A 26,896-nucleotide genomic window follows, 5' to 3' on the forward strand; every position below is an offset into this window, starting at 1 on the left:
AAATAAGGGAGGAGGAGAATTTTTTTGGCACCACTGAGATATTTTTGGCAATTGTACAAGGATGTTTCTCATCAAAGGCTGAGTGTCACCATGAGGCTTCCCTGAGGTCTTTTGTTCTAGTATCACTGAAGAGTTATTTGTGATGCCCTAGGGGTTAAAAATACAGTCAATGCAAAAACAATCAAAAATACAGTCAATGCATATCAATTAAAAGATAGAGATTGTCAGACTGGATAAAAACAAGTTGCAGCTATGACTGCAGGAAACTATATCAGGCAAATACTAACCAAAAGTGGCCATAATAATATTAGAAATGTAGACTTTAAACAAGGAATATTGCCGGGGATGAAGAAAGACATTATATAGTGATAAAAGGGCAATTCACTTAGAAACCATAACAATCCTAAAGTGAGTGCCCATAACAAGAGAAAGGCAAAGTGTACCTAAAGCAAGTACTCAGACAGGTGCAAAGAAAAATAGACAATTCCACTGTCATAGTTGGAAATTTCAACATTCCTCTTATAGTGATCTACAGAATCTCAGGAAAATATAAAAGATCCGAACAGCACTACCACTCAGTTTGATGTAGTGATATTTCTTGAACAGTCCACTTAATAATAGCAGAATGCATATGTGAATTGTTCATGATAAGCTATTCTGGGCCATGAACATTAATAAATTTAAAATAATTGATGTCATACAAAGCATATGTTCTCATTGTAAAGAAATGAAGCTAGAAATTGGTAACAGAAAGATACGTGAAAAATTCCCAAACATTTGGAAGTTAAATAGTATACTTCTAAATAAACCATAGGTCAAGAAAAAGTCACAAGATTTATTCCCCTTTGAGTTGAATGAAATATTCAACATTCATTCAATTTTGAATTGAATGAAAATGAAAACATCAGATATCAAATTTGGTGGAAAGCAAATAAAGCAGTGCTTAGGGAGATATTTATAGCATTAAGTACTTAGAAAAGAAGAAAGGTTTCAAATCAGTTGTGAAATTTCTACCTTAAGAAAGTAGGAAAAAAGCAAATTAGGCCAAAAGCAAGCAGAAGGAAGAAAATGATAAAGTCAGAAAAGGGGAAGAACAATGAAATCAGAAGCTGATTCTCTGAAAAGATCAATAAAATTGATATAGCTCTAGCCACACTAAGTTAAGTGGAAAAAAGACCCCAATTACCAAAAATAGGAATAAGAGAGGAGATGGCTGTAGTCAATAAAAGGGTGGTAGGGAATATTATGAACAACTTAGATGAATTGGAAAAATTCTTTAAAGGATGCATGTTATCAAAGCTAACTCAAGAAGAAATAGATAATCAGAATAGCCCTATATTAATTAAAGAAATAAAATTCATGGTTTAAAACCTTCCAATACAGAGAACTCCCAGCCCAGGTGACCTCACTGGAGGTTTTTGCCAAGCATTTAAAGAACGTATAATACCAAGTCTACACAGACTTATTCTGAAAGTAGAAGAGGAGGGAATGCCCCCAACTCATGAGAATCAGCACTGCTTCAACATCAGTACCATTAAAAGGAAACAAAACTACAGATCAATATTCCTTGTGAATTCAGATGTAAAAAAACAAAAATCCTGAAAGTATTAAGTCATTCTCAGCTAAATTTTTTAAAAAACTGATTCTGACTACAGTACCAAGTACAATACCAAGTCTCTTAACAATCTGAACATAATTAACCATAATTCTCATTCACATGAACCAGAAGCTAGGACAGGTAATCAGTAATGAACTCTGTGATATTGTAAATTCACTTAAGGCCTATTTCTGCATGTCATCTAGTGGTAAATACCCAAGAAACATCTCCTGCAAGTCTTACTACCTTACAAAGAGGTACCTGGAATTGACACTCTCATCTGTTGCTCTTCCCAGATAGGATAAATCTGCTCCTCTTCTTCAGGGCTTATATATACTCATGCTTATGTCTGATAGATTTATTCCTGTTTATTGGAAGTGGTACTGGCAAAAACCAAAATTTATCTCCTCAGAATTTGAGAAGTCTGAGAGGTTAGCTGACAAAACTGAAGAAGTGATCACCTCAGGGACGAGACCCAGGGGTGATACAGTTCACTCCATTTATTTATTACTTGTATGTTTTGGGGCAATGCACACACTTTAGAGGTCAGCTTGAAAGTTATCTGAGCCTCATGTCTTATGGTCTGTGATAAACAAGATGTTCATTTTAGGGGTGGTTGATTTCTCTGGAATTTTCTCAGATCCTTGTTTTTAGTCAGGTGATGCATTCTATCTTAGTCAAAACTCTATAATTACTAAGCAATCATGGACTGCATATTGTTTAGAGGTGGTAGATTCCATGCTGGTCAAACAACAAGAAGGCTTTGAGGTCAGACACTACACTCTAGACCCCCAAACTGACACAATCTAGCCTCTGTCACTTGCTGGGTGTTTTCATAGGTTTTGAGTCTGGAGGAACCTGACCTGCCCAGTTGCCTAGAGGAGACCAGAGTATCTGCAACACAGTGAGGGAAGGAGCCAGGGGTGCATGACCAAGGGCTTGATGGATCATGCAAAGGATTTTGGATTTCGTTCTCAGTGCAGGGGCAGACATTGAAGGGTTTAAATGGGAGCAATGATGTTATCAGGTGGTCATTTCACCCAACCCTTCTGGCCGTGGTGTGGAGAGAGAAAAGGGAAAAGGGCAAGATGTCTATAGGGAGGCCTTTAGAGTTAGCTACTACCATGCAAAAGCTGAGCCCCACCTACCATTCATCCTTTTAAATCTAAGGTGGGAGCCTATTGCCTTCTAGAGTTACTGTGCAAGCGGGCATATTCATCTCATGACCAGACTTCTGCAAAATCTCATAGACCTATGTGTTCCATGCCCTTCTACCCAAGTCTGTGATGTAAGCAGTGAATGTGGTTCTGCATATTGCCCCCCATAGGCTGGAATCAAAGCTCAGAGTGGCTGGCCTCCAGTATGATATTGCTTTTGATTGCTTTATTCTTAACATTTAAAATAATTTGGTATCACTCTTCATCATACCAATGTTTGATTTAACGCGAAAACGGTCTTCCTCTAAATCTCTTTTTTTTTCCCTCTAAATCTCTTATTGAATGTTCTTATTTTATAGACGGGATCCAAGACTTAGGAAAGGTAAACTACTTTGTTCAAGGTCATATAGCAAGTAGCTGGTGATCCCGGCTTTGAAATGTGGGCTTTCTGATCACTTAGTTTTTGCTCTAAGTCTACTCTTCACTAACTACTTCTTCACTAACTACTCTCTACCAAGAACAGTTCCTAGCAGGTGCTCAGGAAATACACGTTGGATGATTTTTATTGGGTCAGTCTGGTGGTACCCAATGTTAGGAACCTAACCTGACCTCTGAGTCAACTGGGTCAGGGCCAAGCCTGACTTGTGTGAAGTTGAGCAGAGTCTATGCTCCCAGGCATTCTACATACACTGGAATAACCGGTTTTTTCCTTCCTCCTGTGTGCCTCAGCACTTTGTAACTCTATTCCATTGGCTAATTAGCAATTGTGGCATATTCAATTCATTTGTCTCCCTGGCACACTGTGACTTCTGGAGGATGAGTCCTAGGTCAGGGTCACCTCCTTATACACCACACCTGGCCTAACTAGTATATGTTAAATGTGCCTAACAGCACACTGGGGGTTGTAGAAGTTGGCCTGAGTTTTGAGCCAGAGAAGACTAACACAGGGCTCCTCCATCTGCCTTGCTCAGGGCCAAATCCATTCTTGAACATGAGTGAGAGCTGAGGTATAGGCAGAGCTAGGGCTCTGTAGAGGGCCATCACCAAGGACTCCTGTCCTTAAAGCCTCTGTACTGCCCTTGGGTCTCTCAAGGTGACCATCAGATCCCAGGGAAAAGGAGGTGCCTCAAAGCTGAGCTCAGCTGCAGAAAGCATGGTGGTGCAAAGGCTGTGAGGCAAGGAAGGAGGCAGGTGGGAGGATGCATTCCATCTTGCTTTGTTAATTTTCTGGGTATAGTTGGCCATCAAGTGGAATGGTCTACAAACAGCTGGGAACAGAAGTCTGGAGAGAGGGAGGGTGGAGGCTGCGGGTGAACGTGTTGGGTGGTGATGTTTTCACCTCTCTTAGCCCCTCTTCCGGCCACCTGTAGCAGCCCAGATTGTTCTCTACACTGTCTGAGGTGAGGTCTGTATCTTAAATGGATTCAGTCTACTCACCTTTCCAGTGGAAATTCTGTTAATTGTTCACATCCTGTATTTTGACCATTTATTGAGTCAGTTTAATTAATCCTGTATGTTATGTTTTTTTTTTTTTATTTCAGAGAAACTGTACAACTCCAGTGGGCGAGATTTAAGAAGGGCCCTTTTCTCCCTGAAGCAGATATTTCAGGTAAAAAAAAAAAGTAGAAAAATGTGCTCTTAGGCCCTGCTTTTGCATTACTGATGGAATTAGATACAGACATGTTTCTACCTCTCACTGACTATAGAAAGAAAAGTTTCTTTAGATTAAAATGTCAGTTAGGTAAAAAAAAATCTCAGTTGAGAGTATTTTTACCATATCAAATATTTCAAACATAAGAAGTAAAGACAACTTTATCAAATCATGTTTTTCCATATTTACTTCAGGCTTTCAAAAAGAAAAACTTACTGCAAGTATAACTGAAGTCTTGTTTTCTCCCTAATTCCAGCCATTCTCTCCCTCCCCCAGGTCCCCTCCCTCATGATGGTCACAGGCATGCATGTTTCCATGCTGGTGGTGGACGGTGTCCAACAATATCTGTCTCCTCTTCTGCTGACTTCATCTATGTTATGCTGCGGGTGTTGTACTTCAGCTTTCTTACTGAAAGTGGGCCAGATGTAGGCATGACTGATACAGCTCTGAATGTCCTTTTGTATGAATGAAGCACAAGTTGCCTTGTTCATTCTTCTATTGGCAGGCACTTTGGTTTATTGCTAGCATTTGCTGGTACGTAAATGGTGCTGCTGAGGACCTGTCCTTTATGCACATGGGCAAGTTCCTCTTTCAGGGTCCATTTTATCCTTCTCTCCTAAGCCTTCCCTCTTTCCCTGCCCTGAGAAAGTCGTGAACCTAGTGAAGAGGGCTGGGACAAGCTCCGAGACATGAGACTGCAGGAGAGAGACTGACAGAGCCAGGGGAGGAGGAAGAGGCTGCTGTCTGGGCCGAGTTGGGATGGCACTCGCATGAACTGGTATCTGTAGAGGTTCAGTGTTCCTTCGCTAATGGTTTTGGACCCTATATAAGCAGATATATTCTGCTTCTCTCCAGTAACTGTTTGATTCACATTCTTAAAAAATTTTCATTGTCAGTGATAGTTCTGTCAGGGTGGCAGTCCCCTCATGGATGTCTTCCTGAGGTTGGCAAAAATGGCAGGCCAGCAGTCCATTCCATCTGCACATTCTCTTTCCGTTGTTCCTTAGACTTGGTCAACTATGCTCTTACCTTCTCCCAGAGCAGAATCCCTTCTCAGTGTCGACATTTCTGGACAGGAGTCCTCTTGGATCTGGTTGTGGTTATGGTTGTGAACCTACTGTGTCACTGCTCCCTCATGCCACACATCTCAGGGGCTGGGATCTGCCTTGGTTCAGGCTGTTTCTTCTGGAAAAATTGCAACAGCTGTCCTTGAGTACTTCCTGCCTTTGGTTCTCTCCATCTCAGTCTGTTCTTGAACTTCCTACCAGAGGGCTTTGAGGAAATCCTTTTCTTGCTGGTTCCATGTAGCCTTCTGGATGACATCTGAATTTCTCAGTATAACATGGAAGCCCTCATGGATCTGGCCTCTGCTGCCCACTTCTCTGGCTGCATCCTCACTTCTACCCACGGTTGTATTCTGGGAGCAAGCCACATCCTTTTCTGCACCTTTGTCTTGGGACCTATTGCTTCTGTGTTAGCATGTGTTACCACCCCACATCGACTCTCTGTGTCTCTCAGATTATATCCTGGTATCTCCTCCAGCTAGGGTCCCTCTCCCTAAGTGACTCCTCTCAGTCCCTCCAGATACCTCAGAAGTTCCCCATGCTTCTCTCTAGCATAGAACTTAAGGGACTACAGGACAGTCGTCTGAGTCTAGCTGTGTGCGAGCTCCCTGGATTTCATTGCTGGGTCTTGGGGGCCCAGCACATGTCTGGGGCTGTGTAGGCAATGGATGAATAGACTAGGTGCATTGTATAGTCTTCTAGAAGATGTCTATGTCTTCGGTCTTTCTTGTTTTGAAGTTCCATCTGTATCTCCCTGTTCCTTAGCTGAACAAACGAAAAAAAAAAAAAAAGCTTGTTTACCCTCGATTACATCCTTCTCTGTAACTCAGATCCCTTGATGCATGTGAGCTGGACTCTCATTGTACTACCAGAGGGTCATGCTCCTGCCACTCCTTGAGTCCCTCATCCTGCCTGCTGTTTCTTTTCAGCTTTGACTTATTTTAAAACCTATGTTTACCCCCTTGAGTGTCCAGCTGTGGCCAAACTGAACAGAGAAGAGTTAGTTATTCCAAATGACTTTAAAACATTGTGATTTGTGTACTTTGATAGATCTACTCTAGGAACAAAAAGAAACCACACAATCAACTGTTCATAATAATCCTGTTGCTGCTGCTGGTGTCATATTGCTATTCTGTGACTGGTGTTTGTGTGTTCTCACTTTGTCATTTTTGGAGTTCTTAGGGCTTTGGATTCTTGGTGTTGGGGAGAAAGAAAATAGAAAGGTAGAAGAGGTTAAGTTAAAGATTCTGTATTCCCAAATTCAATTGGAAGTAGCAGAATGAACCCACGGTGTTTATTGTTTAACAAACAAGCAACTAAGCATACTTCCAGCTCTGAGTTTACCAAAAAAGCACCACTAGCATTGAGATTGTGATTTTAAAAAACTGCAAGGAACCAGAGCTCCTTGGAGAAATAGCTGATTCCAAGTCTGGAGTAGGAAATGGGTTTAAAAAAAATTTTTTTTTTAACCCAAGGAAGCAAGGAAGCTATCAGGTACTACTAGGATTATTGCTGGAAGAACTCAGGAGGATCTTGAAGCGCCTCCCACTGTCTGGTTAGAAAATTGAAACCTCAATTAGGATAATTACAATGGGTTGAAACACATCAGGTAAGTTTGTGTTGATGAGTTCATAATGATACTGAGGAATAACGATGAATAGGTCACCTTTGGAAGATGCTAGTGAACCAGCTGATTATTTTGAAAATGGGTAAAATTTTAGACTCTCACATTTAGGGGTGCCTGGGTGGCTCAGTTATGTCCAACTCTTGATTTCAGCTCCGTTCATAATCTCAGGGTGGTGGGATCGAGCCCTGTGTCAGGCTCTGTGCTGAGCATGAAGCCTGCTTAGGGTTCAATCTTTCCTTCTCCCTTTACCCCTCCCCCACTTAAAAATATCCTCACATTTATTTTACCATTTGCTCTAAAATTTGTTTATCAAAGTATAATTAACATGAAGTATTTTACTAGTTTCAGGTGTACAATATGATTCCATACTTCTATACATTACTCACTGCTAATCATAAGTGTACTCTCAATCCCCTTCACCTATTTCATACATCTCTTCATCTACCTCCCCTCTGGCAACCACCAGTTAATTCTCTGTATTTGAGTCTATTTTTTTACTCTTTTTCCTTTGTTCATTTGTTATTGTTTTAAATCCTGTATATGAGTTAAGTCCTATAGTATTTGTCTTTCTCTGATTGACTTATTTCACTTAAAATTGTATCCTCTAGGTCCATCCATGTTGCTGCAAATGGCAAGATCTCATTCTTTTTTGTGGCTGAGTAATGTGTGTGTGTGTGTGTGTGTGTGTGTGTGTGTGTATACATGTACACACTGTACCTTTTTGACTCATCTGGGATGGACACTTGGGTTGCTTCCATATCTTGGCTATGGTAAATAATGCTTCAATAAACATAGAAGTGTATATTGTATATACCTTTTCGAATTAGTGTTTTTATTTTCCTTGGGTAAATACCTTATAGTGAAATTACTGGATCATATGATAATTTTACTTTCAATTTTTTGAAGAACTTCCATACTGTTTTCCACAGTGGCCACTCCAATTTGTGTTCCTACTCACAGTGCACAAGGGATCCTTTCCCCGCACCCTCACTAACCCTTGTTATTTCTTATGATTTTGAGTTTAGCCAGTCTTACAGGTGTAAGGTGCTAATTCATTATAGTTTTAATTTGCATTTCCCTGATGATGAGTGATGTTGAGCATCTTTTCATGTGTCTGTTAGCCATCTGCATGTCTCCTTTGGAAAAATGTCTATTTAGGTCCTCTGCTCTGAATTGGATCATTTGTGTTTTTTTTGGTGTTGAATTGTATAAGTTTTTTATATGCTTTGGATATTAACCCCTTATTGGATACATTATTTGCAAATACCTTCTCCAAGAAGTAGGTTGCCTTTTTGCTTTATTAATGGTTTCCTTCACTGTGCAAAAGCTTTTTATTTTGGTGTGGCTGCAGTAGTTTAATTTTGTTTTTGTTTCCCTTGCCTTAGGAGATGTCTAGAAAAAGTTTCTAGGGCTGGGGTCAAAGGAATTACTGCCTATGTTTTCTTCTAGGAGTTTTACAATTACACCAAAAATAATAAATTGTCTATGTTGACTTTAGGATAATCAAATAATGGTCGAAGGGAAGTTTTGCTTGTAATAATCTTCTAGCTTATAAGAAGGAGTAATAGAATTAAAATATCACAATTTTGCAACCCTAAATGAATGGATCCAGGCATTGAGCATCAAGACCTGCTGATATGATAGAAATGAGATACAGACAGATTGTATGTGACTCCTCATGGGCATTCATACTGTCACTGATGATGTGGTCAAGCCAACAAAGTCTACCCTGGATCTCATCATGCCTCCATATGCAGTAACCAATTTATAAATGATCTAGAACAGAGGCACATGTTAATCTATATCACAGTGGAGCAATGAACAAAATCCAGACTATAGGCTACTCTACAGGACAAATGACCTTGTTTCTTTAACACATAAATCACAAGGGGGGAAAAGATGGAGTAGAAGGCATTTAAATACACATGTGGATCTTATTTGGATTTTGGTACAAAATGTAAGAAAACAAAACAAAAAACACAAACATAGAAACACAAAACTGTATTTATGAAACAGTTGGAATTTTGGTCACTGGACATTTAATAACAGAGTATTAGTTTTTTATTATGAGTACATGATTTTAAAGAGTTTCTGTATTTTGGAGATGCATATTGGAGTATTTATGGATTAAGTGATGTGATGTCTGGGATTCGCTTCAAATTAATAGGGCAGCAGACAGACTAATATGGGGTGATAGAAGAAACAGGATTGGTATAAGTTGATTGGCACCTGGGATTTACTAAATTGTTCTGTCTTTTGTATATAGTTAATGTTTTCCATGGTGAGAAATTTTAAAAATAAAACAAAATAAATATGTTTGGGGTCTTGTGGGACATTCCTTCAACAAATTTATTTATTTATTTGTTTTTGTTTATTTTTTAAATTGGAGTTTGACATACCAACATATAGTATAGATCATCAAGACAGTGTGGTACTGGCCCAAAAACAGACACATAGATCAATGCAACAGAATAGAGAAGCCAGAAATGGGCCCTCAACTCTATGGTCAACTAATATTCGGCAAAGCAGGAAAGACTATCCACTGGAAAAAGGACAGTCTCTTCAATAAATGGTGCTGGAAAAATTGGACAGCCATTTTCAGAAGAATGAAACTGGACCATTCTCTTACACTATACACAAATAAATTCAAAATGGATGAAAGATCTAAATGTGATACAAGAATCCATCAAAATCCTAGAGGAGAACACAGGCAACACTTTTAGAACTTGGCCACAGCAATTTCTTGCAAGATACATCTATGAAGACAAGGGAAACAAAAGCAAAAATGAACTGTTGGGAAGATAAAAAGTTTCTGCACAGCAAAAGAAACAGTCAACAAAACTAAAAGACAACCTACAGAATGGGAGAAGATATTTGCAAATGACATATCAGAGAAAGGGCTAGTATCCAAGATCTATAAAGAACTTATTAAACTGAACAGCAAAGAAACAAACAATCCAATCATGAAATGGGCAGAATACATGAACAGAAATCTCACAGAGGAAGACATAGACATGGCCAACAAGCACATGAGGAAATGCTCCACATCACTTGCCATCAGGAAAATACAAATGAAAACCACAATGAGATACCACCTCACCCCAGTGAGAATGGGGAAAATTAACAAGACAGGAAACAACAAATGCTGGAGAGGATGCGGAGAAAGGGGAACCCTCTTGCACTGTTGGTGGGAATGTGAACTGGTGCAGCCACTCTGGATAACTGTGTGGAGGTTCCTCAAAGAGTTAAAAATAGAACTGCCCTAGGACCCAGCACTTGCATTGCTGGGTATTTATCCCAAAGATACAGATGCAGTGAAAAACTGAGACACCTACACCCCAATGTTTATAGCATACTGTCCTTCACTGAGTTTATTCTGCAGTATTCTGAATTCTCGGGAATGTTATTTCTACCATTTATTCATGAAACAGCTATTTTTGAGCAGCCTTTGCTGGCATTAAGTCAGCAAGGAAGAAGGTGCTGCTACCAAAAGTGTATAATCTGTTTGGAAGACCACAAAACAGCTCGAACCAGGGCAGGCATCATTGGGTGTTGGATGGATTACACAGGCTGCAAGCTGTCTGGGGCTTGGATCTCCTTCTCCCATACCCACAGTCTGCATTTCCCTCATCCTGTGTTTTTCACATACAGGGGGTTCTTTCTGGAACTTAAAGTATAAGGGTATAAAATACAAAGCCATTGGTCTTTTCTGTTGAATTGAATATTCCTTGACTAATGTGCATTAAAAAAAATTGTAGGTTAAAATGTGGCTAATGTAGAAAATTCTGAAACACAGGGATAATCCCTTATCAGTTAGAGTTAACATTTTTATTTTATTCCAGTCGGAAACCAGTGTTTTAAAAATCATTTATTAATGCCTAAGTATTTCGGGGTATGTGTTCAAAATCTCAGACATTGCCAATTTGGAGGATGTCCTTCACAATTTATTATCCACAAATGTCTATTTCTTAAGTGCCTTATCTACATATGTACATAAATTTTAGTTGGGGTTCTGAGTCTTTATAAACATTGTCTCCCCTGTCCGTGTTTTTTCCAAGTACCTTTGCCAGGCAGCCAACTCTCTGCTGTATTAATATTAGCGATTAGCTTGAGTGGTTTCTTGAGAGCTTGTTCTCACTTTTTCACCATGAAGTCATGTGTGAATCTAGGTTTAGTTAAAGTAATAAACATTTGTTACATGCTTGGAAAAACTTTCTGACTAGACATGAGCTCATCTAAATGTTCACTTTTCACATATGCTGGTGGAAAAGGATATGGATGGTGGGAGAATTATTTTTATTTCCTTTATACATACGAGTGTAAAGTAATTTTCCAAAAACTCATGATATTGTTCCACTTTTTTTCATGCTTCCAAAGCCATGATTATCTTAAAGTCTGAGTTAACACAGCTGTCTTTCATTACCTTCAGGGCACAAGCATTGCTCCCCACCACCCAGTGCCCTCTGAACATTGAGAGTGTTTTCTGGGTTCAAAGGGAACCTTCTCCTGGCCTGCCCACACTTAGCTCAAGTCCTCCATCCATATAATTGGAAAATGCCATAAAATCAAAATGAGGGGCTGATTTCACAGAGGGACAGAATTATGCCTGCTTGTCGAAATTATTTTTTTCTTTTTTGGAGATAAACTATGGTTGCTGGCCATTCCTATAATAATAACCCTTCATTATTCCATTAAGCTTTCTACTATTTACATCACTGAGGGTTTTTTTAAATATATATATATATAATTTTGCTCTGTTGTTATAATTGAAGATGAATGTTCCAGTCTTAGGCCCACTGCATTTGAGACCAGGCACTGTCCAATTGAAGAAATCTCCTGAAATAGTAGTGGAAAAATCCCTCTCATAGAGCTCTGTAGAACTTGGTACTACAGAAAATGATTGGGCTAGCTGGACAGAGGTAATCTCGACCAAAGTTTTGAATCTTTATCTGTAAAGAGAAGGTCGGCTTAGGTCAGTGGTTCTTGAACTGGCTGCCCTTTAGGATTTCCTGGGGAATTTAATAACAAAGCCAGGACCCCACCCCTAAAAATTCTGATTAAATCTGTCTGGGTAGGGTCCTGCTTCCTACTCCTTTTTAAAGCTCCCCAGATAATCCTAATGTGAGAGTCAGGGATGAGACCCATCTGAGCACCCCTGAGTCACCTGAAGGATGTGTTAAGCACAGATTGCTGAGCCTCATGGTAGAGTTTTCTATGTAGTAAGTCAGGGTATTTGCATTTCTCACAAGTGCCCAGGTTATGCTCATGCTGCCTGTGAGTCTGGACACCTCTCTTTGAGAACCACCGAATTAGATGGTCCCTGATATTCCTTCTGTGTTCTGCCTTCTGTGACCTGAGTCTGCTGGTCTGCCAAAGTGGCCCATTTGTGGGGTCACGTGGCTGCCCTAGATGCACGTCTGGTTGTGTGCTTTGCTTCCAGGCTGGTCCTGCAAGCAGCACAACTTGGGAGGTGGAGAAACTGCTTCCCAACTTAGATACCATTTGCAAGACCCCTCTAACCACTGACCTTAAGGACTGTCTTTGGAACACACGGGTGGCTTCAAATCCTCCACTTGACGGTCTGTGCTGCAATCAAACATTTCCTGTTGCTGAAACCCAGCAAGCTTCATGTGGGCAGTCCCTGGGGATCTGCGGGGGCACAGAGCCTGGTGATTTTTGAAGAATGAAAAACACAACACTGTAAATATTCCTGACAGGGGATTCATTTGCTTTATCTTTATTAGATTGCCCAGAAGGCAATAATTGGTCTTTGGCAACCAGCAATATGGAGACTAGTTGTAAAATTCCTCTGGCAACAGTTAAGATGCCTCATTTGAATAGAGCAGAGCAATCTTCAGAGGTCAGTCTGGCTTCAAAGGCTCATACATAGTTTTAACAGCATGGATGGAGGATGGACTGGGATACTATTTGAAGTCTTTTTTTCTCCCTTCTTTCTTGCCAGGATGACAAGGATTTGGTGCACGAATTTGTGATGGCTGAAGGTCTGACGTGTCTGATCAAGGTGGGAGCTGAGGCGGACCAGAACTATCAGAATTACATCCTGAGGGGTAAGTTACGACATGTGAGCCCCACCCGTGGCAAGGGGGGCCTGGCATCGCCTCCAGGAGCTTCCATACCGAGACCTCTTAAAAAGATTTGGATTATGGAGTAAAGTGACAAAGACCCTCTGTAGCAAAAGATGACACTTTCATCAGGTTTTATCACTTCCTGGTAACTAGTGACTGAGCTAACTTTACTGGTTTTTACCTAACATCTCTTCCTGGTTATGAAGAAGAAAAAAAACCTACTTCACGTTAAGTTCTTTATAATTTCTTTCATTTGGTAAGGAAAATGGGCCTGCATTTCAGCAGAAAGTCACCCAAAGCCAAAGAGGCCAGTTTATTTTCTGGGGAAAAAATTTTTATTCAACTTGTTACTGGGAGTCCTTGTCAGAAGCACACATTCTTCACTGGGTCCTTGTGTTTCTGACTTGGTAGGTTTGGGATGGGCCTGGAACTTACCCTATAAAGAAGGAGTCTGAAAGTTATCTGTATAATTTTGTCTTTCTTTTTTCTTTTCTTTCCTTTTTTTCTTTTCTTTTCTTTTCTTCTTTTCTTTTCTTTTCTGTTCTTTTCTTTTCTTCTTCTTTTCTTCTTCTTTTCTTCTTTCTCCTTCCCTCCCTCCCTCACTCCCTTCCCTCCTCTCCTCTCTCCTTTCTCCCCTCCCTCCCTCCAAAGTGAAGTATGTGTCCAGTTTGAAGCACTGATCACTGTTCCAGTTCATAAAGTTAATGCTCTTTGGTTATACTATTTTTGTCCACCTTCATATAAATAATTTTATTTGATCCCATAAAAGTGTGACTGGGGAGAGCAGAAATTATTCAGTTGGACCCTAAGAAATCACTGCTATCAACAGTTTTGGCTGGTAAAAGTAGAGATTCAGTAGTTCAGTCTCATCCCTATTTTGCAACTGAAGGCTGTGAGACTCAAAGACATGAAGCAGTTGCCTGCTAAAGTTGGTCTCTCCGGTCAAGCAGGGGCAGCGCCCAGGCTCTGTGGCACATGTCTCATTCAGCTTTTGTTCCTTCCTCTCCACGTATACCTGCAACCCCACAGCTCCATCTTCTATGTTCATAGAAGGGGGAAAATAGTGCTTTTGTTTCCTTTGGGTGAAGGATGAGTAGGTGACATGTGATTTAATATCACATGTCCATGGTTAGACTTGAATGAGACCTGTGGAGTGAAACCATCTCTTGCAGTTTTGCCCTGAGAAGGAGCCTCCTATTGTGTTGTCACCCAGCACAGCCAACCGAGGCCTTCCCTTTTGTCCCTGGCTCCTGGGGAGCCACAGCAGCAAAGAACAAGAGAGAAAACTTGGGCTCGTGAAGATAAAAAAAATATTTAAGGACATATTTTCAAGTCCATGTTAATAGTTTCTGTCTCTGAATAAATGCCAATGTGTGCATGAGAGAGAGTTCTTAGCCTTCCCTTTCTGCTCTGTGGTGTTTGGGAGGCTAGGGAGTCACCTCCTTTTGCCCATCTTCAATCTTTTCCTGGGTGTGTGGTTCATCCTCCTTACAGGTTATCAGTAATGATGGCTTATGAATGAATTTGATGATTTCTATCTCCACTGTAATTAAAACGTGGAAGCTTTTATGGGGGCTGTAGACAGATGAACCATAGAAGGCTCTTGCCTCCCAGTGAGGCTGTCTTTGTGTCTGAAGAGATTCTCCTTAGCTTTCTTTTCACACAGGTCCCACTCATAGAACAGGGGAAGACACACAGATAAGGGTGAGGGAAAGTCTTCTAGTTTATTTTCCACCTGCCTGATGGCTGTTTGTAAGTCAAACCATTGGAAGGAAAGAAACCTCAAATCACCTAATTCTGAATAGTGAATCCACATGGTATGTTAATTGTTGTTGTTATGCTTAAAGTATATACACACATCTCTCTCTGGAAGTAATATTTTACCATCTACGTGCTTATCTTTCTTCTTCTGACCCTTACCTTGGAGTGTGTATATATGTATGTTTTTATAGTGTAACATCAGTGTAAACCTCTATATTGATCTACAGCCAAGCCTGGGTTGAGGGGGAAGGCTCTGCTAGCAGGGATCAACCCTTATCAGCCCTTATCAGGAAGGTCATATATATATATTTTTAAGTTTTGATTTATGAGAGGGAGGGAGGTAGGGAGGGAGAGAGAGCAAGCAAGTGTGCATGCAGTGGAGGGAGGGGTGAGGGAGAGAGAGAATCTAAAGCAGGCTTCCCACTGAGCATGGAGCCCCATGCAGGGCTCAATCCCAGGATCCTGAGATCAGGGCCTGAGCCGAAATCAAGAGGCAACTGCTCAACCAACTGAGTCACACCAGGCGCCCCAGGAAGTCACCCAGGCGCCCACATTTTTGTCAGAAGCCCCTTGAAGACCTCTCTCAATAGGTTGGAACCAGGCCACATGACCACCTATAGCTGCAAGGGAGGTTGACAGATGATTAGGCTTCCTGGACTCTAAGGGGAGGCAGCAAGAGAGAAACGCCAACTCTAGTTAGGCCTGAGGGTTACCAGTGCCTGTCAGACAGGTGGAGTTAGGAGGCAAGGGGTCAGCCCCGCTGAGGAAGCTCTTTTAAGTAAGTAGGCCTGTGGTGGCTTAGTAGGTGGGAGTGAGGGCCTCCCTGCCATGGAGGAAATCATGCTGGGGCAGAGGAAGCTCAGCAGCTGCACAAAGGTCCCAGATGATGAGCTGTGTTAATTGTGCTTCCCAGTAAGGAAATATGGTACTGATGCAGAATACTTCTTCGAGGCTCTTTACCATAATGCTTCTCATTAAACGGGCGATGGTTATTTATGTTATTTATTTTACATATTTGCAGCAGTAGTTTATTCACAATTTGCAGTATCAGGCAGGTGCTAAAGTCAATTAGCAAATTATTAAGAATTGGATGTCCAAGCACAGCCAGGAGAGAGTCTTGTCTTGTTGACCATCTGCTCCTTCTCTGTGTAGAAAATACCACTGACAAAGATGCCTTGCTGCAGACACCCCTTCCTTAAATAGGAGGACGCTCTGTAGTTTCATCACCACCACCAGGGCCTTGCCTTTAGATTTTTCCTTTCCACTAATGCACATTTACTGAAGGCCAGAGGCTCCCCATGAATTCCCTGGAGAATGAGCAGGTGCTTACTCCCATTCAGGTTATTGCGAGATACTCTGTTTTCCATGGAATGGAGGTGCCTTGGCATGCCTGCCCCACTTCTGCTCAATCTCAGAAGACTCAGCATGAGCAAAGCACTGTGTGCAAACATCAGCACATTTGGATGTATCTGACCAGAGTCCATGCCAGGAAGATACCTTCTGAGGGATGTAAATGACAGATTTCTCAGAGTGTGACTTTTGTGTTTTTATATAAAGAAACTATCATTTTTCCTAGCCCACATGTTGAGTCACCCCTTCCTGACTTTGAAGAACTTCTCTTGTAAGCTTTTTAAGGTAGTGATCAGCTGCCAGCAGCCACCAGACATTTACAATCAAGGACAAACTTTGAATTGCCTCATTGTTCAACCTTATTTCAACCATATTACCTTGGGTGAGGGTATGGTGAGGCCAGATGCAGATCTTGAGAAAACCTGCTCAGAGTTTGGTGGTTTTGTAACTCACAGTTCTGGGAGGAGGCCCGCGTGCCCCACAAATGCTACTCAGGAGAAGCATGGGGGGTCAGTCATGAGGCGGAGGGAGAGGGCAAGCAGCTTTGCTGTGGTTTCCATGGGAAGGAGCTGATGAGGTGGGATGAGCAGACTTAGGATGCACTAGAGTGAATAATTTCTGTGGGCCCTGGGGCAGGTAGGGTGGAAGTATCATGGCCCAGAGTGTGAGAGCCCGACATGGCAGGTGGCAGGGGGTGGGCCCTTGAGCTACTAGAGAAGAGCTGATCAACCTCGACCCCTTGCCTCAGAACTACATCAAGACATGGGCCTTTGGAAAAACAGTATTACAACCTGTAAAGTGGGTTGCTTGTCAAATTGCTGTCAGGGAGAGTGTGCCCTTCATGTAGTTACCTTAGGAGCTCTGCTCTATGGGACCATGTGTGAGTCCCCCAGATCCAAAGGAAATGAGCTTTTGGAGAACTCAGTGCTTTTCACATCTGCTTTTAGAACTCATTTAATTTATCTTTATTTTTGTGCTCGACTGTCAGCTTTTTTTTTTTTAAAGGCCCAAGAATTTGTTGCTTTTAGTAGAGGATGTATCTGCTGAGAGGTAAAGATAGGTTTTGAGTTATGGTGTAACCAAGTGCTCTCCAAAAATGTGAGCCGGCTGCTGGGAAGAGGTCTAAGTGCACAACATGCAGAAATAATATTTATCTGACTTATTATTCTTGGATGGTTCTAGCTAATGATCTAAAGTTTTTTGTGATAGCCAGTATTTAATATAAGTCTCCTGTGGAATTTTGTAACTCACAATTATTAAAGGAGGACCTAGAATGGTATATTCCTGGGAACTTTGTGCACGCATAATGAGCTTTCATTGTGGGCCCCATCAGGCCCTGGGAATGTGATGATGAAACTAGGGTGCCTGGTGAGGCTCCCTAGGAGGCACTGTGCCTGGGCTACTTTGTATGTTATGTCTCCCACGCCTTATATATTTAGAGAGTGTATATAGGTGATCTACTTCAGGGCCGGGGGTGGGGGAAGAGAAAGAGATGAGTAGAATCAGTGAGACCAGCTGCCTTTTCTGGCTGTCCTTCAAGTGAAGCTGCTTCTTAAGGGCTAGTTTTACATGGAGAAATTTGATTTGATCATTTCACCAAAAGCAAAGTACCCATTAATCATAAAACACCTCAGTCATTGTCAGAACTGGAAAAGGTCTTAGGACTCCTATAGCTCAGCCCTTTCATTTTAGGAGAAAACTAGATATTTTTTTTGTCCCTATGATGCATCATAAAAAATGGTTTAATGCCTGTCAACATTTAAAAATTGGAACATTTGACCTAAAATAAATCCAAATTTCAGATTTCTTTGGGAAACCGGAACCAGAGAATTTTAGTGCTTTGCCAAATATTGCCTAACTATATTCCACTCTGGAGGGAAAAATGCCTTTCATGTTAGCAGATCTCTTAATGAGGTTCAAGACTCCTGGCAAGGAGGGTTTTTGTCAGCATCGGCATCACCAGGAACCACACGTTATGGACATTGTGGAAAGAGATTTGTGATCTTAGGAGGTGGTGGTACAAAATGATCAAATGGTGTTTAAACTAAAACCCTCCATCCTGGAAAACTTAAAAGTTTGTGTTTTGGCATTTCAGAACAAGGGAGGAGAGTAGAGGATGGGAGCAGACATGAGGAGCTACTCACTTCCTGAACCAAGCTCAGATCCTTGGCTGCTATGTTTTCTACTGAACAGCCTGGCCTGATTCTATCCACTTATATTGGTCCTGGGGGACACTTGATCTGTCTTGGAGGAACCTTCCTCTCCTGAGATGAACATGTCAGAGTACTCAGTCAGGACTTAAGGGATCAATCATGGCGGCCACATGGCCAGGCTTTGGGTGGATGACACAAGTGCACAAGTGTCTGGGTAGGGGATCTGTCACCAGCTTCTGGGGATTGAAGCCAGTATCAGTGATGGAGTTCTTCCTCACTTGAGGTCCCTCTGCATGCTAAGTCTTTGTGACAGGGGACTATTCTAGTAGGGAATCATATTGGCTGGCACAAAGTAGTAGACCATGAGGCCAAATTGAACCTGCTTGGTGGAGAGTGTCAAGGCCAGTGGAATAGAGACAATCTGAGATGGACATGTCTGAAAAGAAAATGGAGTAAAACCAAGTGATGGAAGTGATGGACATATTTTTATTCATTCATTCATTCATTTATTCATTAATTCGAGAGACATACAGAGAGAGGCAGAGACATAGGCAGAAGGAGAAGAAGACTCCCTATGGGGAGCCTGATGGTGGGATCAGTCCCAGGACCCTGGGCCAAAGGCAGACGCTCAACCACTGAGCCACCCAGGTGCCCTTGGACAGATTTTTCTTAAATAGCTTTTTATAATATTTTATTGTGCAGTTGGTGAACACACCATTGTATGGAAAGCAACCAGCATACAAAGGGGGAAAAAAAGATAAAAATCACCCATAGTCCTATTAAACAAAGATAAAAACCATTTTCTACCCACACATATTTGTGCCTACTTCATACATGCCTTTTACAAAAATGAAGTGTCTTTTAAGTATGTCATCCAATTGTGTCTCCTGGGAATGGCTTGAAAATACAGGCCTTGGAAGCTGCCTTTGTGACATATCTTAGACTTCAGTACAATTATTTAACTACTTTCAACAGCAGCTTCCAAGAACATAGTATCTACTTTATAGGAGTATTGTGAAGGTTCAGGGGCTCATAGAAAGGCCTAAATAAAGGATTGGATTGTAGCTATGATCATTATTATCAATAATGGGGAGAAGACAGCTATATACAAGCCAAGAAGAGAGGTCTCAGAAGGAACCCACTGTGCAGATACCTCGATCTTGGACTTGCAGCTTTCAAACCTGAGAAATTTCTGCTGCTTCTACCCCTAGTCTGTGGTAGGTACGTACATTTGTATCTTGTTTGGGATTGAATCATTGTCCTGAGAAAGGATAAGGGAATTGATGCTTCCATCTGTGTACCTTTCTGTTCATTTGCTCCAGGCCTGGGGTAATCATTCCCTTTAACCTTTGTCACTCCTGGTGACTAGGGTACCCTTATTAGTACCCATGAATTATAAACCTGCTACTGGAAAAGTGGTTTGTAATTTTGGTTGTCACCATGTTAAATCTCTCTATCAAAATTTGGGAAGAATCGATATGTTTGTTTGAAAATTCAAAACTACTACTTATGCATACTTCTGTGTCCCAGGACAAAATCTTTTCAAGAATATAACTCCTGTACATGTTCATCTGACTGGTGTGAAAGGTCTATTTACTTTGCCTTGGTGACAGAATTTTACGTATTCCTCTTGGGTGTTTTTGTATTTATTTATTCTGGTCTCATTTTTTTTAATCAGTCCTGATATTTACCATGTGATAGAGTGAAAAGGCCTTGGCACCTTTTCTTGTTTACTGGTTTTGTAAATTCGGTTTTGGAGTGGTATCTCCTGAGAAGAGTCTTTCTCACCCCACTCCTACCCTTGGGTATGTTTTGCTTCAAACAGGGAACAATCTGTGTCTGGAACCTGGGTTTCTTATTTGTTAGCAACTGCTTGGTGAAGACAGAGAGGGAGGGTTAGCTCCTCTTCCTCTGTTTACATGCATGAATTTTCTTTTTTGCGCTTAGACTGGTAGCCTGCCTGGTGGGGATCTGGTCTGTTGGTTCTGGCATTTACCAGCCAGCTGGAGAAGGCGGGCTACTTGTAGCTGGAGGACACGGACTTATGTTTTGTTTGTTTTAGTTTCCCCTATGCTGAACCCTCTGCAATTGCTGTTAAATGATCTCTGTGGCCTGGCTGTGTCTGACCTCAGCCTGGCCTTTCTGCTCCCCGACTTGGCATGCTGTTGGTGCTGTGGCCTCCAGGTAGAACCAGCCACACTGCTGAGGAATTTGGTTAGGGGCAGGGAAACCATAGCCATCCTGCTTGGGGAGGAAGGCTGAGTTCCTCTTGTTGCTGCTATTGGCACATGGTGGCTGACCTGCCACCCCAGAGTGCTTTAAGTGTCCCATCTGTGGCTCCTCTTGTCACCCTGCTGCCACCACCACCCAGCATCAGGCCTGCACCCCTTTTTAGAAAACTGAGAGAGTAGCTGAGAACTGTACTTCTGTCCTTCCTCTTGCAGCCAGTTTGAGCACAGGGGCAAAATAATGGGCTCACACTGGGGCAGTTCACATCTCTCCTTTGTCCTGCCCAGATCAGGGGGTACTGTGGGTTTGCTCAGCTTTTCTCCGTGACTTTCTACAACATTGCATTTCCCAAAAGAGGGCATAGGATGCAGGGTCCAGCATTCCCCTCGGACCCGCTGCACCCTCTGGTGTGTGTTGCTGGGCCTCAGGGTCAGCAGCACGTGCTTAGCTACCTCTACTCTCAGGGCTTGTGGAATCTCTTCTCTGCTGACACCTCTCATTGGTTCTCTGGGTAGATTGGTAGGAAGATGGTTTGGAGGCTGCTTGTTGTGGTGCCATTTTTTCTGGAAGTGCTAAGTTATTGAATCATCCTTGCTTGTGGCCTGTGTCCCAACCTAGGCTTGGTCTGCCGGTGCAAGGTACAGGAACATGGTGAGTCAGAAGGTCGGGGGAACTCTTGCCAGAGGAAGCAAGGAAAAGCCAGAATTGGGTCCTGACCTTTGCTGGGGCAGAGCATCCTTTGTTTTCCCTTTGATTGCTCAGGTGAGAGAGGGAGACACCCCGGGTGAGGTGGGTGACATGAGGGACCCTGAGCCCCTCACCACATTTGGCAGCCAGTAGGATATTTGCCTCAGTTTCTAACTCTATGTGGACACTTTGGCTTTAACAGGATTTTGATTTTTCCCTCTAATCCCTCGTGCAGGGGGTTTTTCCTCCTGAAATTAGAGAATGCTTGTTTCCTGGTAATCTCGTTTTAGGGTTAATAAGGTTCTTATTTCAAGCTTTACTTTTCTTAAAGTAAAAATCAGTTATTAATACTGTTGAATATAGCAAGCATTAAGTGGTAACAGAAACACTTCATATAGAGCAGTCTTTGTAAAGCAGCAGCAGGTCTACCTGGCAACCATTTTTGCTTTACAGGAGCAGTAGACTTGAATGGCTTTATGTAATATTAGTTATCATCATTTAATTTTGACTAATTCTCAGACAGATTACGTGCTGCTTTAAAATTCGCCTTGCACTTTAGATATAATTACAGCCCTCCAGAAGTTCAGGCTAGTTTGCAGACAAAACAAAACACAACAAAAAAAAACCCCTTGAAATGTTGTGCTGTCATGTCTTTGAGTCCTTCAACCTAAACCTTATCAGTCAGAGTCTCAGCCAAAGAGATTTCTCCAGAATGTTCTCTATGAGAAGCCTCCATCTTCTTTGTTTTATCTGAGATGAGATGGAAGAAAGAAAAGTGGGGTTCCTTGGCCATTCCCACATGTAGGATTTTCCACAACCAAATTCCACTGCTGTGTATTCATGAGGAATTTTTCTGCTCTGTTCATATGGAAGATGTACCTCCTCACCCCATCCTTCTCTCCTTGCTCAGGAGACTTTTCCTGAGAAACTGCAGGCTAGGGCTACCTTCAATCATAATGGTTATTCCCTTGGCTGTAACTTTATCTCACATGTGATCTTCTTTTTTTAGGACTTCTGCTTACAAATGCAGGCTTATAATAGCACAGAATGTCTTCAGCAAATTTTGAACCTAGCCCCAAACATGACTTAAAATGATCTTCTTGCCTGGAGTTTACTGGGGAAACATCAGTCGCTATGTTCACTGATGCCTGCATTTTGGAGTTTTGAGAGCTCCTGGTAGATTGGGGCAACCTCCCAGCAGGACGCTGCTCTTTTTCCTGGCACTGTGGCTTCTTCCCCTGCCATCCTTGTGCACAAGGTCCCCAGTCCAAGTCACTCTGCAGTGCCCCAGGCCTGCAGAGCCAGCCACATGTCCTGGGTGTCTCCAGTGTACCTTGTCCAAACCCAACCCATCTCCATGCCTTGGTCAGCACCCCCATGGCTCCATTCATTGTGTCAGTGGAAGAGCAGTCCTCCAGCGTATTCAGGACCACAGCCTCCTAGATCCCTGGTCTCTAACTCTCTGTAATCCTCAATCTTCAAATCTCTGTCCCGCACTCTTTTTCAAGGGCTTTCATCTTCTTCATTCCCAGTTCTGGTTTCTGACTTCACACCATCATTTGTTCCTTCCTGATCTGCTCTGCCAGCCTCCTGACTTGTTTCTGCTTTCCCTCTTGGTTCTCTTTGGTCTATTTTGTACCCTGTTACCTGGGTTGACCTTCTGCAGTGCTGATCTGGTCTTCCTTCCAAGGCTTCTCTCATCCTCAAGATGAAGCCCTCACTCTTCCCTGTTGGTAGTGCCCAACTTGGTCCTGCTGGATATATCTGTCTGGGCCACTTCAGTGCTCTCTCTGACCTGGGCATCTGCCTGAGACGCCCTTCCTCACCTGCTTTACACTTTATTCCTTGCTTCCTGCTCCTATTGGAATTGGGCTTACATACAATATTCTGTAGGAGACCTTTGCTCCCAGTATTTTGGTCCTCTGTGCATACCCTGGTCCTGATGCTTACCTCACTGATAATATTTGTTAAGCATGCGCTATGGGCCAAAGACCCTAGGCTAATTCTGTGTATGATACTTGGCTGCTTATGTGTCCATTTCCATCCTTGATGCCAGGCACATTTTAGGAGTTCAGCAGAAATTGGCTGAAGGAGAGGATACATGAATGATAGAATGTCTGCAGGGAAGAGAACTCATGACTCCCAAGGAAGCTGCTGGTTTGTGCTAAGGGTTTGAGAAAGCTCAGGTCTACTAATCTTGAAGCTTTAGCCCAACAGATCTTTTATTCCTGAAGCACTATAGCAAGAGTTGATTTGTTTGTAGTACTTAAAAAGAATGTCAACGTACTGAATTTCCCTTTTGGTAATTTTGCTGGTTCAGTAGGTCAAGGTGCTGTATATTTTTATTTTAAATATGCCATGATTTCTACAGATAAAATACATGCAAAATGAATTACATTGTATGACCTGTTTTGTATCTCAAGGAATTATTTACCTGCCTTTGAAACAGATATACTATGAGTTCCTTGGTGGCAGGAATAGTGTCATCATAGCCTTTAGGGCCCCTGCTCTAGCCTATTCTTGATGCCTTCTTAGATATTCAACAAATACTTGATGAAAAAAAATGAAGGAATAGAAGGGGATCTCTATCTTGGTCTTCATGTTTTATGAGTGATTGTAGGTAGCATATACTTTATATCGAGAACTAAGCACACAGGATCTGAGGATGTGAAGTGGTGAGACAATATTATGGTAAATGATGAAGTGTAATTTGGAGAGTTTTCATTTGCTTTGGTTTTTTTATTCTCAGGATCTCAACCACATTGTCTTTTGCTTCCTGTGCCTTGCCTCTCCTTTCCCGGCTCCCCCGACCCCCTGCCAGCTTCTTAAAATTGGGTTCTCCCAAAGCCATTCCTGTGCTAGTTTGGCTTGACTCATCCTGGAGCCACTTCCTGCAGGCACACCATCATCTCTGCCCCCAGTACCTTATTGGCTCCAGGGTTCCCTGTAACACTACTGGTTACCCTGACTGCCCCAGATTTAGAGCTACCTCCCTTTCCTTCCCAGGTAACCCTTCTTTGGAGCTGGGCTTGAGCCTGCAGAGATTTAAGTGGGGGATAAGTTTTAGATGTAGTTAGATAAGGAAGGGGTTGTTTTTTGGAGGAAGAGACAAAACTGTTGCTTTTAAAGGCAGATTAAGAGCAATGAGTAGGAGTTATAGGAAAGTGGTTTTTGACTGAAGACAAACTCCAAGAAGAGTTGGAAAATTAGTTGATTTTCCTTGCCAACATAAACTGATCAGTGGTGACTTTCTGGAGCATTCTGTTGAGGATTCTGAAGCCACATCCAGCATCAGCAGAAAAGAGTGCCACAACTGATTAGTGATGTCTGTCAACAGCCTGAGAGGTGGAGAATGAATAGGAATACTATATATGGTATTTGTTTATTCTGTGGAATACTGGGGATTTTCAGAATGTTTGTTGAGTTGACTTAGACAGGTGGGTGGCAATTAATTTTCTAACCACAGAACACACTACTTTCCATTGGGAATGCTCTAACAGAAATCAGATGACCTACTAGGGTTGAAAGACTTGGAGAAGGTGAAGCTGGATGACCTCTAAGAACCCTTCCAGCTCTAAGATTCTGTGATTCTCAGTAAAATAGAAAAAGCCAGATGAGGGATGAAAACAGACCTGCTTGACTCTTCTTCTGTGTGTTTTGTGTTAGTTGCTATAAGATCCCCAGGCTATCACCAAGCATATATTGTCCTGGTTCAGCTTCCAAAAAGGCCATCTGGTTACATGACACAGAGCCCAGCCAAGTCATTGAAAAGGAAGATGAATTGCCCATAGTCATTAAAGGGCTAATGTTCATGTTAATCAACAGGATTTCAAAGGACTAGCACAGCTGAGTATTAGTTTATATCCAGAAATTCATAGGTACAGGGTGAGGTCAGGAGCATAGGAGACAATGGGGTTTGCTGCTTCTCTAGAGCTTGAGGACTAGGAGGCAGTAGGGCTTGTAGAAGCACCATGAGGTTGGATTCATTGGTCAAAGCAAGATAGGGCTGGAGAAGCAGGTTGATAGCTAGGAGGAGAGTACTCACAGGCTGGGTTACTTCCCATTGTTGCCTCTGACTTTCCTTGGTATCCACTTAGACTACCAACATGGCCTATATGGTTTCTCTCTCCATGTACATTTTCTTGTCCTACATCCTCCCCCGCCCCATGTTTTCTTCTTATCTTTTCAAGCTCCTCAGGTCTTAATTGGAGGGTTGCACGAAGATTGACCTCTGCCAAAGTTTAGATTTCATTGCTCTTTGTCAGTTTATGGTCCAAATTTTTCTATGGTTGGAGGCCTCAATTGCTAAAGATAGATCAATTGGTTTTGTTCATTCATTAGTGTGACCTGATTGCCTTACGAGTCAGTCACTCTGGGGTCTGAGTACCAGGTAGCTGAGAACAATACAAACTGAACAGTTACAAGTGGTGCTGTTAAGTCACGAATAAGGCATTAAGGAGAGCCAGCTGAGGATTTAGTATAGGAAGTGATGTACACACTATGATAGGCAGAGTTCTAAGATGGTCCCTGTGGTTATGAGAGATGTGTGAATATCACAGAACTGTGCTTAGGTTACATTATGTGGCAAAGATAAAAGGATTTTGCAGATGTAATTAAAGTCCCAGATGAGTTGAGTTTGAGTCCATTTAATGGGGGATTATCCTGGGTGGGAGGAGCCTAAACAGGTGAACCCCTAAAAGAGAGTCTAAAAGTCAGAGAACTCTCTCTTCTGCTGATCTTGAAGAAGCAAGTTGCCATGAGTTCTCCAGCTGCAAGGAAATGAATGCTGCCAACAACCACATAAGCTTGGAAGGGGACCCCAAGCCTCAGATGGGACCACAGTCCCGGCTGACACCTTGATTGCAGCCTTGTGAGACCCTGAGCAGAGGACCCAGCTAAGCTGGGCTTGGATTCCCGCCCCATGGAAATTGTGAGAGAATATGTGTTGTTTTAAGCTGCTAAGTTTGTGGTGGTTTGTTCTATAGCAGCAGAAAACAAATTTGGTCACTACAGAGAATCACAATGCAAAGCCATCTGGACATGCTAAATACCATGTGAACACACAAGAGACAGAGGTCTCTGGTGAGGAGTAGGGCAAGGTTTCATGAGGTCAGTGACTTCTTATTTTCCTCCTTGGCTTTTTAAACAACGATATGCTGTCCATTAAAGCTGAATTCCCCTCTATGCCTCTGTTGCTGCTTATGTGTGACCGTTTCCAATGGTGGGCTCAGACTCCTCACTCGGTGGTGGTCATTCCTTTGGGTCTCTCAACTTTGGTGATGCCCATACCCATTCAAGTAAAGGACTCTCTGCTATACACAAATGAGGAACTGAAGAAGGTGATTCAGAAGAAAACTCAGTATTTTCAGTATGCCAGTGTCATGAGAAAACATGGTGGTCTTATGAAGATTGGGCTGAGTTTCAGGGGGAAAAAAAAAAAGGAAAGTCATAAGCAGTCACTTGGGTCATCTTGGGGTGATCTTGCTGGTGAAGTCTGACATAGGTAATTGGGCACAAGGGCTCTGGGGCAAGTC

The 26,896-nt window shown here is 42.2% G+C and overlaps 1 protein-coding gene across 10 annotated transcripts in view; it reads left to right on the forward strand.

The window, feature by feature from the left end:
- FHOD3 (formin homology 2 domain containing 3) overlaps positions 1–26,896 on the forward strand; it is a 462,694-nt gene that overhangs the window by 195,993 nt on the left and 239,805 nt on the right. For all 10 annotated transcript variants that reach the window (XM_041743118.1, XM_041743137.1, XM_041743156.1 and 7 more), the window contains exons 4-5: positions 4,296–4,363; positions 13,059–13,164. In XM_041743118.1, coding sequence (XP_041599052.1) covers positions 4,296–4,363; positions 13,059–13,164 — 174 coding nt within the window. The remainder of the gene's footprint in view (positions 1–4,295; positions 4,364–13,058; positions 13,165–26,896) is intronic.

This window comes from Vulpes lagopus, chromosome 1, assembly GCF_018345385.1.
Source record: "Vulpes lagopus strain Blue_001 chromosome 1, ASM1834538v1, whole genome shotgun sequence".
NCBI lineage: Eukaryota > Metazoa > Chordata > Mammalia > Carnivora > Canidae > Vulpes > Vulpes lagopus.